Source organism: Scomber japonicus, chromosome 12 (assembly GCF_027409825.1).
Source record: "Scomber japonicus isolate fScoJap1 chromosome 12, fScoJap1.pri, whole genome shotgun sequence".
Classification (NCBI taxonomy): Eukaryota; Metazoa; Chordata; class Actinopteri; order Scombriformes; family Scombridae; genus Scomber; species Scomber japonicus.
In genome coordinates this window covers 29,506,984-29,523,554 of record NC_070589.1, presented here as the reverse complement: position 1 = coordinate 29,523,554, position 16,571 = coordinate 29,506,984, and the positions used below count along the sequence as shown (strand labels likewise).

Genomic DNA, 16,571 nt, shown 5'->3' with positions numbered 1-16,571 from the left:
CCTGACCCCCCTTTGCCCCCCTGACCCCCTGACCCGCCGCCCCCCCGCCGCCCCTAAGCTTCTCCTACCAGTAGACATTCCCCTCCCAAAACCTTTTTTTATCCTTCCCGCCATCGCTCTCGCTGCAGTATCCTGTGATCCAGGCTCTTCCTAGAAGTAGGCTGAAGCCCCTCCTCTTCCTCTATTAGCCCCTCCTCTTCCTATATTAGCCCCTCCTCTTCCTCTATGAGCCCCTCGTCTTCCTCTATGAGCCCCTCCTGTTCCTCTATGAGCCCCTCCTCTTCCTCTATGAGCCCCTCGTCTTCCTCTATGAGCCCCTCGTCTTCCTTTATGAGCCCCTCGTCTTCCTTTATGAGCCCCTCTTCTTCCTCTATGAGCCCCTCCTCTTCCTCTTTGAGCCCCTCGTCTTCCTCCACGAGCCCCTCCTCTTCCTCTGTGAGCCCCTCGTCTTCCTCTATGAGCCCCTCGTCCTCCTCTACGAGCCCTTCGTCTTCCTCTATGAGCCCCTTGTCTTCCTCTATGAGCCCCTCTCTTCCTCTATGAGCCCCTCGTCTTCCTCTATGAGCCCCACGTCTTCCTCTATGAGCCCCTCGTCTTCCTCTATGAGCCCCTCTCTTCCTCTATGAACCCCTCTTCTTCCTCTATGAGCCCCTCGTCTTCCTCTATAAGCCCCTCCTGTTCCTCTATGAGCCCCTCGTCTTCCTCTATGAGCCCCTCGTCTTCCTCCATGAGCCCCTCCTCTTCCTCTATGAGCCCCTCCTCTTCCTCTATGAGCCCCTCGTCTTCCTCTATGAGCCCCTCGTCTTCCCCTATGAGCCCCTCTTCTTCCTCTATGAGCCCGTCCTCTTCCTCTATGAGCCCCTCGTCTTCCTCTATGAGTCCCTCCTCTTCCCCCTCTTCCTCTATGAGCCCCTCGTCTTCCTCTATGAGCCCCTCGTCCTCCTCTACGAGCCCTTCGTCTTCCTCCTCTTCCTCTATGAGCCCCTCGTCTTCCTCTATGAGCCCCTCGTCTTCCTCTGTGAGCCCCTCGTCTTCCTCTGTGAGCCCCTCGTCTTCCTCTATGAGCCCCTCGTCCTTCTCTACGAGCCCTTCGTCTTCCTCTATGAGCCCCTCGTCTTCCTTTACATCCACTCGTCTCTAAAAGCTCCTGACCCCCCCCCCCCCCCCCCCCCGACCGAGCTCTCTGCTATGTCCTTCGCACTAGCCCCCCTCCTCTTCCTCCTCCTCCCCCTCCTCTTCCTCTTCCTCCTCCTCCCACACATCATACCCCCCCTCCCCTTTTTTGTCTGAACTTCCTGTACATCCACCAATAAGACGCTGGCTCTCACTGCTGCAGGCCTACATGGGATTGGTGGAGCTTTCTTCAGCGCGGGACAAATATAACGAGTTGTGTGTTCCCATGGTTATGGTCCCCGCCACCGTCTCCAACAACATACCTGGTTCAGACCTCAGCATTGGCTCAGACACCGCTCTGAATGCCATTACTGATGTAAGTGAGGGCCGTGGGGGTGTGAGAGTGTGTGTGTGCACGTGCTCACAGACGCACACGCACACACATCACCCACGCCTGTCCGAGTGTGGGGCTTCGCTGATCCTGACCGCTCGCTTCCTCACATTAACAAGCAGAAGGTTGATGAGACTTTATCACGGGGCCAGATGATAGCTGCAAAACATCAGTCTGTGGTATATTATACTAAATTTAGCAGTTGTGACAGACATGGATTGATCATTTAAAAGTCTTAAAATAGTTAAGATTAAATTAAATTATGATTTATAAATTGGAATTAACCATATTGTGCTTTATTTTTTGAAATATGAATCCTTTTATTTAGGTTTCAAGGGTCTTTAACCTTCCTGTCGTCCTCCCGGGTCAAATTGACCCCGTCTGTTTTGACTGTTCCTCCCTTCTTTCTTTCCTTCCTTCTGTCTGTCCTTCCTCCCTCCTTCCTTCTGTCATCCCTCCCTCCTTCTTTCCTTCCCTCCTTCCTTTCTTCTTTCTTTCCTCTGTCCTTCCTTCCTTCCTTTCTCCCTCCTTCCTTCCTTCCTTCCTTCTGTCCTCCCTTCCTCCTTCTATCCTTCCTCCCTTCCTTTCCTTCCTTCGTCCTTCCTCCCTCCTTCCTTCTTTCCCTTCTCCCTTCCATTCATCCTTATTCCTTCCTTCCTTACTTACTTACTTACTTCCTTCCTTCCTTCCTTCCTTCCTCCTTTCCTTCCTTCTTCCTCCCGTCTTTCCTTGACTCGAGGACAACAGGAGGGTTAAAGGTGCTTTTTTTTATTAGGGTCATTCTGGGGAGAAACATTAAATCAGTGTTATTGATCTGATGCCAGCAAGGCTATCAAGATCCATTTATTCAGAAAGCAGAATTACATACAGATATAGTACAAGATGGAGTGATTTTTGACAAGAAAGAAAAGAAAAATAGGTGATAATCATTATTGATATAATCTAATTAAAATATTAAAATATACCAAAGACAGTCCTGAAAGTGTAGCTGGAGTGTTGTGTAATTTCAACACATTGAAATACAATTAAACTCCATTTAATTTGTCTTGTTTTTTAATAGTTTAATGGTTTATATCATTGAAATAAGACTGGAGCGAGCGAGGGCCCGTTCATCACTAGCTTGCAGCTTTAATTATTATTATTATTATTCTGGCTTCCTAAGGGAGGCATGAGAGAAATGTTAGAGATGCCCTGCCTGCTGTAAAGTGTCAGTAGGCTGTTATATTATCAGTGTAAACACCGACAGCCTCACACTCAGCACCCACCCCCCCCCCCCCCTCCCCCCACCCCCCACCCAACCCCCAACGTAGGATTCACATACTGTAGACCGTAAAGGAAAGTATTGACGTAACCCTCCGCTGTCACATAAACACAACTGTATCATAAAGGCAGTAAATAGTGGTGGTAGAGTACACTTAGAATAAAAAGATAAAGAGTCAAATATAATAATTCAGAGTGGGAACTCATCCTCAACTTTTTAAATTTAACCCTCGTGTTGTCCTCCCGGGTCAAATTGACCCTGTCCTTTTTAACTGTTCCTTTTTTCCTTCCTTCCTTCTCTCTTTCTTTCCTCCCTCTTTCCTTCTTTCCTCCCTCCGTCCTTTCCTTCCTTCTTTCCTCCCTCCTGTCCTTCCTTCTTCCTTCTTTCCTTCCTCCTTCCCTCCTTCTCTCTTTCTTTCCTCCTTCCCTTCCTTCTTCCTTCTTTCCTTCCTCCTTCCCTCATTTCCTTCCCTCCTTCTCTCTTTCTTTCCTCCCTCCTTTCCTTCCTCCCTCCTTTCCTTCTTTCCATTACTTCCTCCTTCCCTCATTTCCTTAATTCCCTCCTTCTCTCTTTCTTTCCTCCCTCCTTTCTTCTTCCCTCTCTCCTTTCCTCCCTCCTTCCTTCCTCCATCCCTCCTTTCTTCTTTCCTCCCTCCTTTCCTCCCCTCCCTCCTTCCTCCCTCCTTTCCTTCCTTCTTCCTTCCCTCCTTCCTCCCTCCTTTCCTTCCTTCCACCTTCCTCCCTCCCTTCCTTCCTTTACTCAAGGACAACAGGAGGGTTAACAGATTTTTTTCAAACTGGCCCTTCAAAATAAAATAAGAATTTCAAAATAAAGCTACAATAATATGCAAAATCAGACTAATATCAATGCACTAACAATTAAAAAAACAACCCTTGTTGCTGGTTGTGGTTGGAGGAGGCGAGCCGCTCAGCTGAAGTCCCAGGTAAGTGTCGGGGCATGCAGTGACGTGTTGTGGCATGTTTTTGGCGCGTGGCTCTTTCGTGTTCGTTCGGCCATCTTTTGTGTTTGTTTGGTAAACAGAAAAAGCAGATGATGGGGGGTGGGAGGGGGGGGGGGGGCGGAAGGCGGTCTTTGCCTCGTTGTCATCCAAACAGCACAGAGTCCGTTGCCCCTCCATGATGATTATTACATGAAGGCAACGTAGATATCCAGCGTCACTGAAATGCAGTCTGCAAAAAAAAAGGCCCTTTTGCTTCTTGGACATAAAAGGAAACATCGGTCAGTGCTTCTGGAGTCCAACCTCCATCTTTATCTTGTCGCGTCAACACTCATATATGTCAGCCAGGGCGACTCCACCCCCCCCCCCCCCACCCCTCTCCCTCCCTCCTGCCCCTCTGACCCTCTCAGCCTCACTCAGCCCAACACCCTTCCCCATCCCGTCTCCCATCTCCCTGTCAGCCAATGGGAAGCAGAAGCTACGGCCACTCGGAGAGAGCCAACAACAACACACACACACACACACACACACACACACACACACACACACACACTGCAGGCCATACATGTTGCAGAGCTGCATCTTTGGCTCCCTTTGCTTGTGTCCTGATGGCTAACCGTCAAACTGAGCTGACTACACTGACTCATCAGTATCTTCTGTTTGCTCAGCTGTTACATACAGTAGTGTGTTACAGTGCCTTAAAGCTTAATTAAGGACTGAGACGGCTACACACACACTCATAATGTAAAAACTCTGTTGTAGATGTTTAGTTGCTGAGTATTTGACCTTAAACAGTGCTTACTTAACCCTTAAACAGGCAGGAGTGGAAAATTAGATGTAAAAAATCCTAATTTGATGTTACTTGTTATGTCATTTGCACCTAAAGTAAAACAGTTCCACTCATATTTTTAATATATTTTGGATTTTATGAGTTGTGTTTCCACCAGGATGCGTTGAATCATTTTCATAGTATAATTGTATTTTAGTGACGATGTGTGGAAGCAGTGTCAGGTTTTACTTTTTAAATAAATGATCTACAGCAGATTGATAGTATTAGGTTGTATCTCATGTTAACCCGACAAAATCTGATCAATCAAATGTCCAAATATAAAGAAAACAGAGTTCTCATTAGTTATATATATATATATATATAAATAGTTAAATGTGCTCCAAAATCAGAAACCAAAAAAATAAATAATAAATATTTTAAAAAATACATTTAGCCTTCTCTTAGTGAACTTTGTCTTTTCAAGGTCAGCTATATTTATTAGTCTGTTGCGGCACATTTTGCATCATTTCCTGTTTGTACAAAAATGCAAAAAGTGCTTTTATTTCCTGTTGACTCATTTTTACAACTCTATGCTTTGAAGATGAATTCATAAATGAATATATAGCACTTAATGCAAACAGTTGATTTGTTGTATGGAATAAAGCATACAGCTTTAGTTTCAATCTGACCTTTCAGTTACCATGGTTACTATGGATACAAGCCAATGGGAGCCACCTCTGCACCATAAAGCAGCCTGTAAAACAGTGTAGTCTCACACACACACACACACACACACACACACACACACACACACACACACACACACATGAAGTGATCTCAGATATGCAGTGTGCCCCCTGGTGGTCTAACCCCTTTATTACGGCCACCACCATCAGGCCTTTGAGTCTCTGCTGCAGCTGTACGAGGCCCGGGCCGACTACGAGGAGTTTTGCATCCCGATGTGCATGCTGCCTGCTACCATTAGTAACAATGTGCCGGGTACAGACCTCAGTATCGGCGCTGACACGTCCCTCAACGCCATCGTGGAGGTAAGGGCCTCATTGGAGAGAGAACAGTGGAAAAACACAATCAGAGAAATCAGTCAATCAATCAATCAATCTTTATTTGTATAGCGCCAAATCACAGCAGAGTTATCTCAAGGCACTTTACACATAGAGCAGGTTCTAAACCGAACTCTTCAGGTTTTAACTTTAAAGAGACCCAACATTCCCACATGAGCAACAGTGGCGAGAAAAAACTCCCTTTTAACAGGAAGAAACCTCAGAACCAGACTCAGAGTGGGAGAACATCTGCCTCGACCGGTTGGGGTTGAGAGGAGAGAGAGGAAGGACAGGAGAGAGAGGAAGGACAGGAGAGAGAGGAAGGACAGGAGAGGAGAGAGAGAGGAGAGAGAGGAAGGAGAGGAGGAGAGGAAGAGGAGGAGAGAGAGAGGAGAGGAGAGAGAGGAGGAGAGACAGGAAGGAGAGGAAAGAGAGGGAGGAGAGAGAGAGAGAGGAAGGAGAGGAGAGAGAGAGGAAGAGGAGTAGAGAGGAAGGAGAGAAAGGAAGGAGAGGAGAGAGAGAGAGAGGGAGGGAGGAGAGAGAGGAAGAGGATAGGAGAGAGAGAGAGAGTAAGAGGAGGAGAGAGAGAGGATAGGAGAGAGACAGAGGAGGAGAGAGGAAGAGGAGTAGAGAGAGAGAGGAGAGGGGAGAGAGGAGAGAGAGAGGATAGGAGAGAGAGGGGATAGAGAGGAAGAGGATAGAAGAGAGAGAGAGGAAGAGGAGGAGGGAGAGGAGGAGAGATGAGGAGAGGAGGAGAGAGAGAGGAGAGGAGAGAGAGGAAGAGGAGGAGAGGAGAGAGAGAGAGAGAGGAGTAGAGAGGAGGAGAGAGGAGAGACAGGGAGGAGAGAGAGGAAGGATTGGAGAGAGAGAGGAAGAGAGAGGAAGAGGAGGAGAGAGAGGAAGGAGAGGAGATAGAGGAAGAGGAGGAGAGGCAGAGGAGAGGAAGAGGAGGAGAGAGGAAGAAGAGGAGAGAGAGGAGGAGAGGAAGGACAGGAGAGAGAGGAGGAGAGGAAGAAGAGGAGGAGAGAGAGACAGAGGATAGGAGAGAGAGAGAGAGGAAGAGAGAAAGGAGAGGAGGGAGAGGAGAGAGAGGAAGAAGAGGAGAGAGAGGAAGAGGAGGAGAGAGAGGATAGGAGAGAGAGGATAGGAGAGAGAGGAAGAGGAGGAGAGAGAGGAAGGAGAGGAGAGAGAGGAAGGAGAGAGAGAGGATAGGAGAGAGAGAGGAAGAGGAGGAGAGAGAGGAGGAGAGGAGAGAGGAAGAGGAGGAAAGAGAGAGGAGAGAGAGGATAGGAGGAGAGAAAGGAAGGATAGAGGAGAGAGAAGCACATTGAAGTCATCCGGACGTCTCCAGGCCCAGATTACCTGTGAGACCAGAAAGCACAGACAACTCCGGGGAAGACGTTTAGGTTATTGAATGCATTAATAGTACATGAATGTTAATGGATATCGATGGATAGAGAGAGAGAGAGAGAGAGAGAGAGAGAGGAGGAGGAGAGGAGTGATGAAGAACTGCTAGTTTTCAAGACACTAATGAGACTTATTATTGATTAAAAAAGGCCCAAAAAACATGGAGGACCCTTTAGATGAGTTAGCTTATCAAGATACCCCGAAAACACTGAATCCTATTAAAGTATGATCTGAGTTCATCTACTGAAACTTTTGAAATGAGTAAAGCCAGCACCAGTCTCAGTCTGTGAGTACACCTTTTCTTGTTTGCTGAAATGCTAAAAAAAAGAAGTACAATACTGCAGCGACCATGATGCTCTTTGCTTGCATGTCAGTGAATGCGGTCGTGAGGTTTTGAGGTTTTGAGGTTTTGAGGCAGTTTTGGTGTCATGCTGTTTATCTGGCTGCTGGTTAAAGAGGCTGTGATGCTGTTTGTGTTTCGAAGCGTGCATCAATGTGACGTGTTGTCTGTCAAACTGTCTGTTACCTGTCTGTATGTTTAGAGCCAGGTGAGTGAAGTCTGCTACTAAAATAACAATACTATGATATATATTTATATATATTTGGGGTTTCTGGGAAGATAAATGAGACCAGACTCTGCAGACTTCACTCATCTGATTGGAATAAAGGATCAGTGGAGATGCACAGGTCAACTCTCAGGTTATATTCATATACTCAGCATCGTTATCCATTCGGACTCTGTGATCTACATCTGCAGAAAACAATTGCTGATTTTTTAAATTATTTTAATAAACACAAGTCAAATTCATATATTTGTGCTCTCTGTATCACAAAGATGTCACAACAGGAAGGAAGATCCAAACCACCATCCAAACCAAAATGAATTCAGGTAGTTCACGACTATCCTCACCCCAAAAAGTGACAAAGGCAGCAAATACAAATAAAAATAAAAATTAAAAAAATGAAATAAAGTAAAATAAAAAGAAGAGGAGTCCCACTGCCACCCCCAACTGTCGCATTAGTCACTCTATACATATACAGTTCCTTCTCTCACCCGGAAGTAAAACAGGGTGGATGACGTTAATACAAATAAATAAGTAAATGTAAAAACAGATAAACAATAAAATTAAATTTAAAATACCTAAGTAAATTAAATAAAGCCATCGAAAACAATTATTTCTGATGAAGCTCTTCGCTGCTTTTAACAGGATTGCTTACTGCAGCTCTAACATCAAGCTTACAGTAACGGCAGTCTGCTGAATTAAAGAAAAAAAAGCTTGTAACTTTTCAAAGGTAAGAAAAGATTAACTGAGCTCAGGATCTGTTTTGTAGCTACCTGGAAAAGGAAGCAACATAAAACCAGATGTGTATGGGTTAAAGTTATTTATTAGCCGGAAGTTAGACTGAAATAATAAGAAAGAAAAGAATCAGTGGGTGCTGCTCAAAGCCAAAAAGCAAATATAACCTATAACCTACTCCTAGTGTCTGTAATAATAGTAGAGCTACGTGCATAAAAGCTGTTTTTATAGCTTTATATGCTTAATGTTTGATTTTACTAACAAAAAAGATGGTTGATTTCACAATAAAAGTTAGATTTTTTTTTTATTCTGATAAATGTTTAATATTCTGTCCAAACAGCTTAAACCAGGCTGTACAATGTGTTGATATGTTTTTATTAGGGCTGTCAAACGATTAATTTTTTAATCGCGATTAATCGCATAATTTCCATAGTTAATCACGATTAATCGCGTTTCTTACCAGAGTGTCTTAACTGGGAATCAATCACGGCTCTGCTGCGACTCCCACACTCCAAAATGGTCCTTTGGTGGAGCTGAGGCTGGCTTGGCTGCACCTGGGTGTTTAGCGTGGAGGTGCTAACTCAAACTCCACGTACTCCGGTGGTAGTTAAACTCCGTTTGACACAGGTTGCATTTTACTTTTGACTTGTCAACTGAAGCGTCTGGAAGTGTTTTAAAGTTAAACAAGCCGTTCAAAAGTCCAGTAGCTCTCTTACTTTCCATCAGCGCGGTAGGTTTACTGCAGGAGGCCACTTCAAAGCATAGCGCTACAGCTAGAGGAGCCGTCTACGGGGGAGTAGAAGGGACAAAAAGGCTTGCAACATTAAAATGAGATTAAAAAAAATAACGCATTACGAATTGCATTAATCTAATCGCGATTAACGCGTTAACACTGACAGCCGTAGTTTTTATATTATCAGTTTGCTCAGAGTGTCGGTGTTATAGCTGTGAAAGAGTCGACCTGTGCATCACTATGATCTACAGGGACTGTGTGACATGTTCCTGACCTTTTCTTGTAGTGTGGTCTGTAAAAGGTAAATATGGCTGCATGTTTACTGCATAGTTGATCTGCATTAAAGTAGAGCATTTTAATTTACTCTATTCTAGACTTTTAGGATTAATTAACCACCCAAAATATGATTTTTTTTAATGATGTGATATTGAAAAAAAGCAGTAAATGTATAAAACTGTATCCAGTAAATGTTGAGTAATTTAATTTCCTGTAAATTAAAAAGTGTTTCCAGTGTTCCAGCTCTACTTTAATGACTCTAAATTCATTCTTTATTTAGTTTGGAAGCAGATCTGCCTTTTCTGATTTAATAACCGAGCTCTCGTGTGTGATTCAGACCTGCGACCGCATCAAGCAGTCAGCCAGTGGCACCAAGCGGCGAGTCTTCATCATCGAGACCATGGGGGGCTACTGCGGTTACCTGGCAACCGTGGGAGGCCTGGCTGCGGGAGCGGACACGGTCTACATCTACGAGGAGCCGTTTGACATCCGAGACCTTCAGGTGAGAGACAAACATCTGCTGACAGGAAGGAGAAGATTTAGAGTGTTCAGAGAGTTTAGTTCAGCATCTCGCCTTCAGCTGGTTAAGCTTCCTGTCGTCCTCCCTGGGTCTTCCTTCTGTCCTTCCTCCCTCCTTCTCTCTTTCTTTCCTTCCTCTCTTTTTCCTCCCTCTTTCCTTCCTCCCTTCCTCTTTTCCTTTCTCCCTCCTTCCCTCCTTCCTTCTTTTCTCCCTCCGTCCTCCGTTCCTTCTTTCCTCCCTTCCTTCTTCTCTTCTTTCCTTTCTTCCTCCCTTCCTTCTTTCCTCTGTCCTCCCTCCCTCCTTTTTTTCTTCCATCCTTCCTCCCTCCTTCCTTCTTTCCTCCCTTCCTCCTTCTCTCTGTCTTTCATCCCTTCCTGCCTTACTTCCTTCTGTCTGTCCTTCCTCCCTCCCTCCTTTTTTTCTTCCATCCTTCCTTCCTCCTTCCTTCTTTCCTCCCTTCCTCCTTCTCTCTGTCTTTCATCCCTTCCTCCCTTCCTTCTTTCCTTCCTCTATCCCCCTTTCTTCCTTCCGTCCTTCCTTCCTTTCCTTCCTCCCTCCTTCTCTCTGTTTCCTCCCCCTACCTTCCTCCCTTCCTTCTTTCCTTCTTTCCTCCCTCCTTCTTTCCTTTCTTCCATCTGTTCTTCCTTCCTCCCTTCCTCTGTCCTTCCTTCTTTCCTCTGTCCTCCCTTACCTCTTTCCTTTCCTCCCTTCCTTCCTACATCCCCCTTTCTTCCTTCCTTCTGTCCTTCCTTCCTCCCTCCCTCCCTCCTTCTCTGTCTTTCTTCCCCCCTACCTTCTTTCCTTTCCTCCCTCCTTTCCTTCCTTTCTTCTTCCCTCCCTCTCTCCCTTCTTTCCTTTCCTCCCTCCCTCCTTCCTCCCTTCCTTCCTTGACTCAAGCACAACAGGAAGGGTTAAACACTCTCTCATCACCTTGAATGACCCAGTTTTGAGTGTTTCCTGTTGATCACTCCTCTAGTTTTATATTTCATAGCTTTATTCTAACCATCCAGTATAGTTCACATCACCCTCAGCTCTTATAAACCACCACAGATCTCACATTACCGTTCACACTTCGCCTCCGAGCGTCCATCACTGCCTCTGCCTGGATGTCGGAGGACTGTACAGGTGACCCAGATTATGTCGGTGCGCATGAAGCAGCTTATTAATAACCTGGGAGCTGCCTCACTCGTTCCACCAGCGACAGATCCCATCAACACAGATCAGGGCGGGATGATTAGAGGCGTCGGGGTCGTCATGGTGTTTATGTTGATGAGTCACAGCGTAGCGCGTGGCTCGTCTTGTTATCGATCCATTCATAGGAGATCATTTAATTAAGTTAGTGTAAAAAAAAAAAAGAGTTTGTATTTTGAGTATTGTTTTAAAACCAGCACACCAGAACACTCCTCTTTTATTATATTAACCCTCCTGTCGTCCTCCCGGGTCAAATTGACCCCGTCTCTTTTGACTGTTTCTTCTTTCCTTCCTTTTTCTTTAATTTGTTCTTCACTTCCTTCCCTCTTTCTTTGCTCCCTCCTCCTTCCTTCCTTCATCCATTCCTTCCACCCCTCCGTCTCTCCTTACTTCCTTCCTCTTTTCTTCCCTCCCTCCTTACTCATTTCCTTCCTTCCTTCCTTCCACCCTTCCTTCTCTCCTTACTTCCTTCCTCTTTTCCTCCCTCCCTCCTTACACCTCCCCTTCCTTCCTTTTTTCCTTCCTTCATTCCTTCCTTTTACTCGTTCCTTTCTTCCTCCTTTCCTTCCTTCCTTCCTTTCCTCCTTCCTTCCTTTTACTCATTCCTTTCTTCATCCTTTCCTTCCTTCCTTCATTCTCTCCTTACTTCCTTCCTCTTTTCCTCCCTCCCTCTTTACTCCTCTCCTTCCTTCCTTCCTTTTACTCATTCCTTTCTTCCTCCTTTCCTTCCACCCTTCCTTCTCTCCTTACCTCCTTCCTCTTTTCCTCCCTCCCTCCTTACTCCTCTCCTTCCTTCCTTCCTTTTACTCATTCCTTTCTTCCTCCTTTCCTTCCTTCCTTCATTCCTCCTTTCCATACCACCCTTCCTTCTCCCTTACTTCCTTCCTCTTTTCCTTCCTCCCTCCTTACTCCTCTCCTTCCTTCCTTTTACTCATTCATTCCTTCCTCTTTTCCTCCCTCCCTCCTTACTCCTTCCTTCCTTCCTCTTTTCCTCCCTCCCTCCTTACTCCTCTCCTTCCTTCCTTCATTCCTCCTTTCCTTCCACCCTTCCTTCTCCCTTACTTCCTTCCTCTTTTCCTCCCTCCCTCCTTACTCCTTCCTCTTTTCCTCCCTCCCTCCTTACTCCTTTCCTTCCTCCCTTCCTTCCTTCCTCCCTTCCTCCTCTCCTTCCTTGACCTGAGGACAACAGGAGGGTTAAACAAATTGCAGTAGTGATAGGAATTTAAAAGAAAGAGCTCCTTAACACCCAAACTGACCTCTCTTGATTGATTTTAAATCCCCTCTTGGTTAAACTGGCTCCCCCTGGTGGTGTAAATCTCACCCTGCATCTCTCCATCCTGGTTAACTGGAGGAGAGCGAAGCGAGTGAACTGCAGCTGGAATCGACTGCTTGTTTAGGTCGCTGGTTGCTGGTTGCAGGTTACAGGACGTGAATGTCGACGTCGCTCCGGTTTAATGCGAGGCAACCATTTGTGTCTTTTTTTCTTTTTTTCCAGGCCAACGTGGAGCATCTGACGCAGAAGATGAAGACGAGCATCCAGAGAGGTTTAGTGCTCAGGTGAGGGATCAACACTCTCATACTATTTCAATTTCAGCTTCTTTTTTTTTTCTTCTTTTCTCGTTATATTTCTAATTCCCTGTTGAGCCTGTAGGATATTAAAGTGTGTTTGTGTCAGCGAGGGAGGAAAAAAGGAGGAAAATACTTCCATATTCTCTATTAGTGATATAAATTATTGACATTTTGCAACGCTGTTCATACTAGAAATGAATTTATTCTCAATTAAGGATACAAAATCAGTCGTTCTTGTTAGTATTCGACATTAAATCCATCTCACGGATGTTATTTCATGTCATCTATGGAGGCTATTTTAGTCCACTGCACCATCACGCTGTTTAAATTGCTCCCAGCAGGACGGAGGTCTGGTGGAAATAGGACAAATGTGTGTTTTTTGGACAGTGTGTAGGTGACATTGTGTGTCTTTGTGTGCTAAGGTTCACACCTGCATGATGTCATTATTAAAAGATTCACAGTGGTGCAAAGCTGCTCTGATAGAAAGTAGGGTAACTTTTTTTCGTCTTGATTCTGGTGAACTGACCCTTTAACCTTTTGTGTGTGTGTGTGTGTGTGTGTGTGTGTGTGTGTGTGTGTGTGTATGTGTGTGTGTGTGTGTGTGTGTGTGTGTGTGTGTGTGTGTCTTTTTATAGGAATGAGAACTGCAATGAGAACTTCACCACTGACTTCATCTACCAGCTGTACACCGAGGAGGGACGAGGAGTGTTCGACTGTAGGAAGAATATCCTCGGTCATATGCAGCAGGTCGGCCACACACACACACACACACACACACACACACACACACACACACGCACGCACACACACACACACACACACACACACACTATGCATTTACATCAGCTGAATTCATTCGTGGATGCCTTTCAGTTGGCTGTAAGAAATGATGGCTTCCTTAAAGTGTCTGTATTGATAGTTTTAATAATTTCTCCCTTCCTTCCTTCTTCCTCCTTTCCTTCCTCCTTTCCTCCCTTCCTTCCACTTTTCCTTTCTCCCTCCCTCCGTCCTCCCTTCCTTCTTTCCTTTTCACCCTACCTTCCTCCCTCCTTTCCTCCCTTCCTCTTTTCCTTTCTCCCTCCCTCCTACCTTCCTTCTTTCCTTTCTCCCTCCTTTCCTTCCTTCTTCCCTTGTCTCCCTACGTTCCTCCCTCCTTTCCTTTCTTCTTTCCTTCTTCCTTCCTTCTTTCCTCCCTTCCTTCCTTCTTTCCTTCCTTCCTTCCTCCCTCCTTTCCTTCCTTCTTCCTCCTTTCCTTTTCTCCCTACGTTCCTCCCTCCTTTCCTTTCTTCTTTCCTCCCTTCTTTCCTTCTTCCTTCCTCCTTTCCTCCCTTCCTTCTTTCCTTCCTTCCTTCCTCCCTTCCTCTTTTCCTTTCTCCCTTCCTTCCTCCCTCCCTCCCTCCCTCCCTCCCTTGAGTTAATTCAAATGAGATAAACCTACCCATGATATTTACCCTGCTCATGTTTTGCTGTATTGTATCCCAGCATGCACCACATGTCATTAAACTCTATGTTCTTCTCTCTTCTATCTATAGGGAGGTGCTCCGTCTCCATTCGATAGAAACTTTGGCACCAAAGTTGCTGCTAAAGCGATTCAGTGGATCACACAGACGCTCAAGGAGTCTTATAAAGGAGGTGAAACAACAACGACATCATTTCCTGTTTGCTATGTCATATTATGAGTCCATGTCTGTGATTGGATCTAAACTTTGCTGCTTGTCTCACATGCAGGACGAGTGTTTGCTAACTCTGAGGAGACAGCGTGTCTGTTGGGGATGAGACGCAGAGCGATGGTCTTCCAGCCCGTCTCACAGCTGAGGGACGAGACTGACTTTGTGTAAGAAAGACTCATTAAGTTTGTCTGTTGAATTCATGTGAAATGGATTAATTTCACAGTTACTAAATCCAAAATTGGGATGATATACTGTCCTAACTTGTTTGGCAGCAAGTCAACACAATTAAATCTGCAATTAGTTGATTAATTGATCAACAGAAAGTTAATCAGCAACTACTTTCACAGTTGAGTAATAGTTTGTGTTATTTTTTAATGTAAAATATAAACTCTGCAGTGGTTGAAGTTTCTTAAATGTGAGAATTTTAAACTTTTCTTTGTCATACATGATCATAAATACTTTTGATCTGGACTACTGATAATAAAAACTTAATATTCAGACAAAATGAATGATTGATTAATCAATAAATAATTGGAAGTTTAAAAATGTTAGTTGTAGCCGTAAACAATCCTGACTACAATGTGAACAATGTGAAGTTAAATATGTTTTCTAATGAATCTCACTTGCTATTAAATATTCCAATTAATTAATCACAATGAAAATACTGATCTGCAACAATGTCCCGTCAAGTGTGTATCTGTTATTGTTGATAAAATGAAACTGACATTATGTACAGTAGTACTATGTAATTTTAATTATAGTAAATTATAAATGAATGATCACACATTTAGCTGATGATACTTTTGAATAGGATTACATTTGTGTCATTATAATTGAATCTAATAAACACAATTTAATTAAAAAATAAAAATTAATTGAAAGCAAACAAATGACCTCAAAAGTTGAAATTATAATAAAATCATACAAGGGTGTTAAATTTGATTATAATATTGTCTTTCTATTCTATTCTCAATATTCTTCATTTTCCAATCTGAATTTTTCACTTTCTGCCTTTGAGGTCTTTTTTGTTGTTGTTACTTCTTTTAAATTAAACTAATCTAAATTAAAACTAACCCTAACCGTCAATGTATTTAACACAAATTTAAGTTTGTACTATTTGAATCTTGAACATGGCAGATAATTTTGTAACTACTAATATTAATAATAATATTAAGTCTGCCATGAAAAAGGTCCATATACCCACTACCCACAATACTGTAACTCATCATCAGCATCATTTTCAGGTTTTTTAAATTTCCTTCTTAGATTTAAAATCACTTCTGAGCAGACAGGAAGTTCATTTTTGTGTGTTGTGTTTCCAGCCACAGGATCCCTCAGGAGCAGTGGTGGCTGAAGCTCCGTCCTCTGATGAAAATCCTGGCCAAGTACAAGACGAGCTACGACGTGTCCGACTCCGGCCAGCTGGAACACGTGACCCGGTTTAGAGCCAAAGAGAGCAAAACCTCGTCGGCCATCTGAAAGCAGCGCTGCACTCTAACTGCCAGAGAAACAGCTTCACTCACTCCAGCAAGATTATTAAAAAAAAGAAAACACAGCAGTGACGGCTAACTCTCACAATGACTGACTGAGCACTGATTGACTGCACATAAATTAAAAAGGTAGATTAAATAAATAAAAAGAAGAGTTATTATATATGGTAAAGTCATGGCACTTTTAAAGAAGGAATCTATATTTTAGATGATATAATGAAATGATGAAGGTAGAACATTTGGATTAGAGCTCCTTTTAAGAGTAAGTAGTAAGTAAGTAGCTAAGTTAGCATTAGCATTTTCAATACACACTCCTAATTACGTACTGTATTTCAGTTTTAGTCCTGGAAATGTAGCTATACCTGTTTTTTTGTTTGTTTTTAAAGCAACCTAGCTGAGCTGTTAAATGCATATTAAAGGCAAAGGCGATCCATTAAAAAAAAAAAAAAAAAAAAAAAGCGCCGAGCTAATGTTATATATTTTTTTCTTTTTATTTTCTACAGCACTTTTGAGCCCCGTCATTATAATGTAAACCCCTAACACCCACGAGCTGCTTTTATAAAGAGCGAATGTGTCCAGAAAGAGAGAGAGAAAGAAAGAGAGAGAGAGGGAGGGAGGTCACAAGCTTGTTCACACCGAGGAGAAGTTATTTATCATCTTTGATTGTAAAAAAAAGCAACTAAAATGTGACCTGAAAGAGATTTAGCGTGTCCTGTCACCTGCTACTTAAACATGTGTGTGTATGAGTGTGTGTATCTGTCGTATTGTTATTGCCTTTTTTTGCCCCCCCCCCGGCGTCCTGTAGTTGTGATTTGTGAGTTATTAGTGGAGGGTCCTGCTGGTGCTGTAGTTGGGCAGTGAAGT

General features: G+C 44.0%; 1 protein-coding gene across 2 annotated transcripts in view; it reads left to right on the top strand.

Annotated features, from left to right (window-relative positions):
- LOC128369482 (ATP-dependent 6-phosphofructokinase, platelet type-like) overlaps nucleotides 1-15,714 on the top strand; it is a 59,175-nt gene extending 43,461 nt beyond the window's left edge. The window contains exons 16-22 of one of the 2 annotated variants that reach the window (XM_053330530.1): nucleotides 5,389-5,541; nucleotides 9,605-9,769; nucleotides 12,474-12,535; nucleotides 13,183-13,294; nucleotides 14,080-14,179; nucleotides 14,276-14,381; nucleotides 15,540-15,714. In XM_053330530.1, coding sequence (XP_053186505.1) covers nucleotides 5,389-5,541; nucleotides 9,605-9,769; nucleotides 12,474-12,535; nucleotides 13,183-13,294; nucleotides 14,080-14,179; nucleotides 14,276-14,381; nucleotides 15,540-15,696 — 855 coding nt within the window. In that variant the 3' untranslated portion in view covers nucleotides 15,697-15,714. Of the gene's footprint in view, nucleotides 1-1,336; nucleotides 1,490-5,388; nucleotides 5,542-9,604; nucleotides 9,770-12,473; nucleotides 12,536-13,182; nucleotides 13,295-14,079; nucleotides 14,180-14,275; nucleotides 14,382-15,539 lie in introns of both variants that reach the window. The other variant, XM_053330531.1, reaches the window with a different exon arrangement.
- Nucleotides 15,715-16,571: the final 857 nt, after the last annotated feature.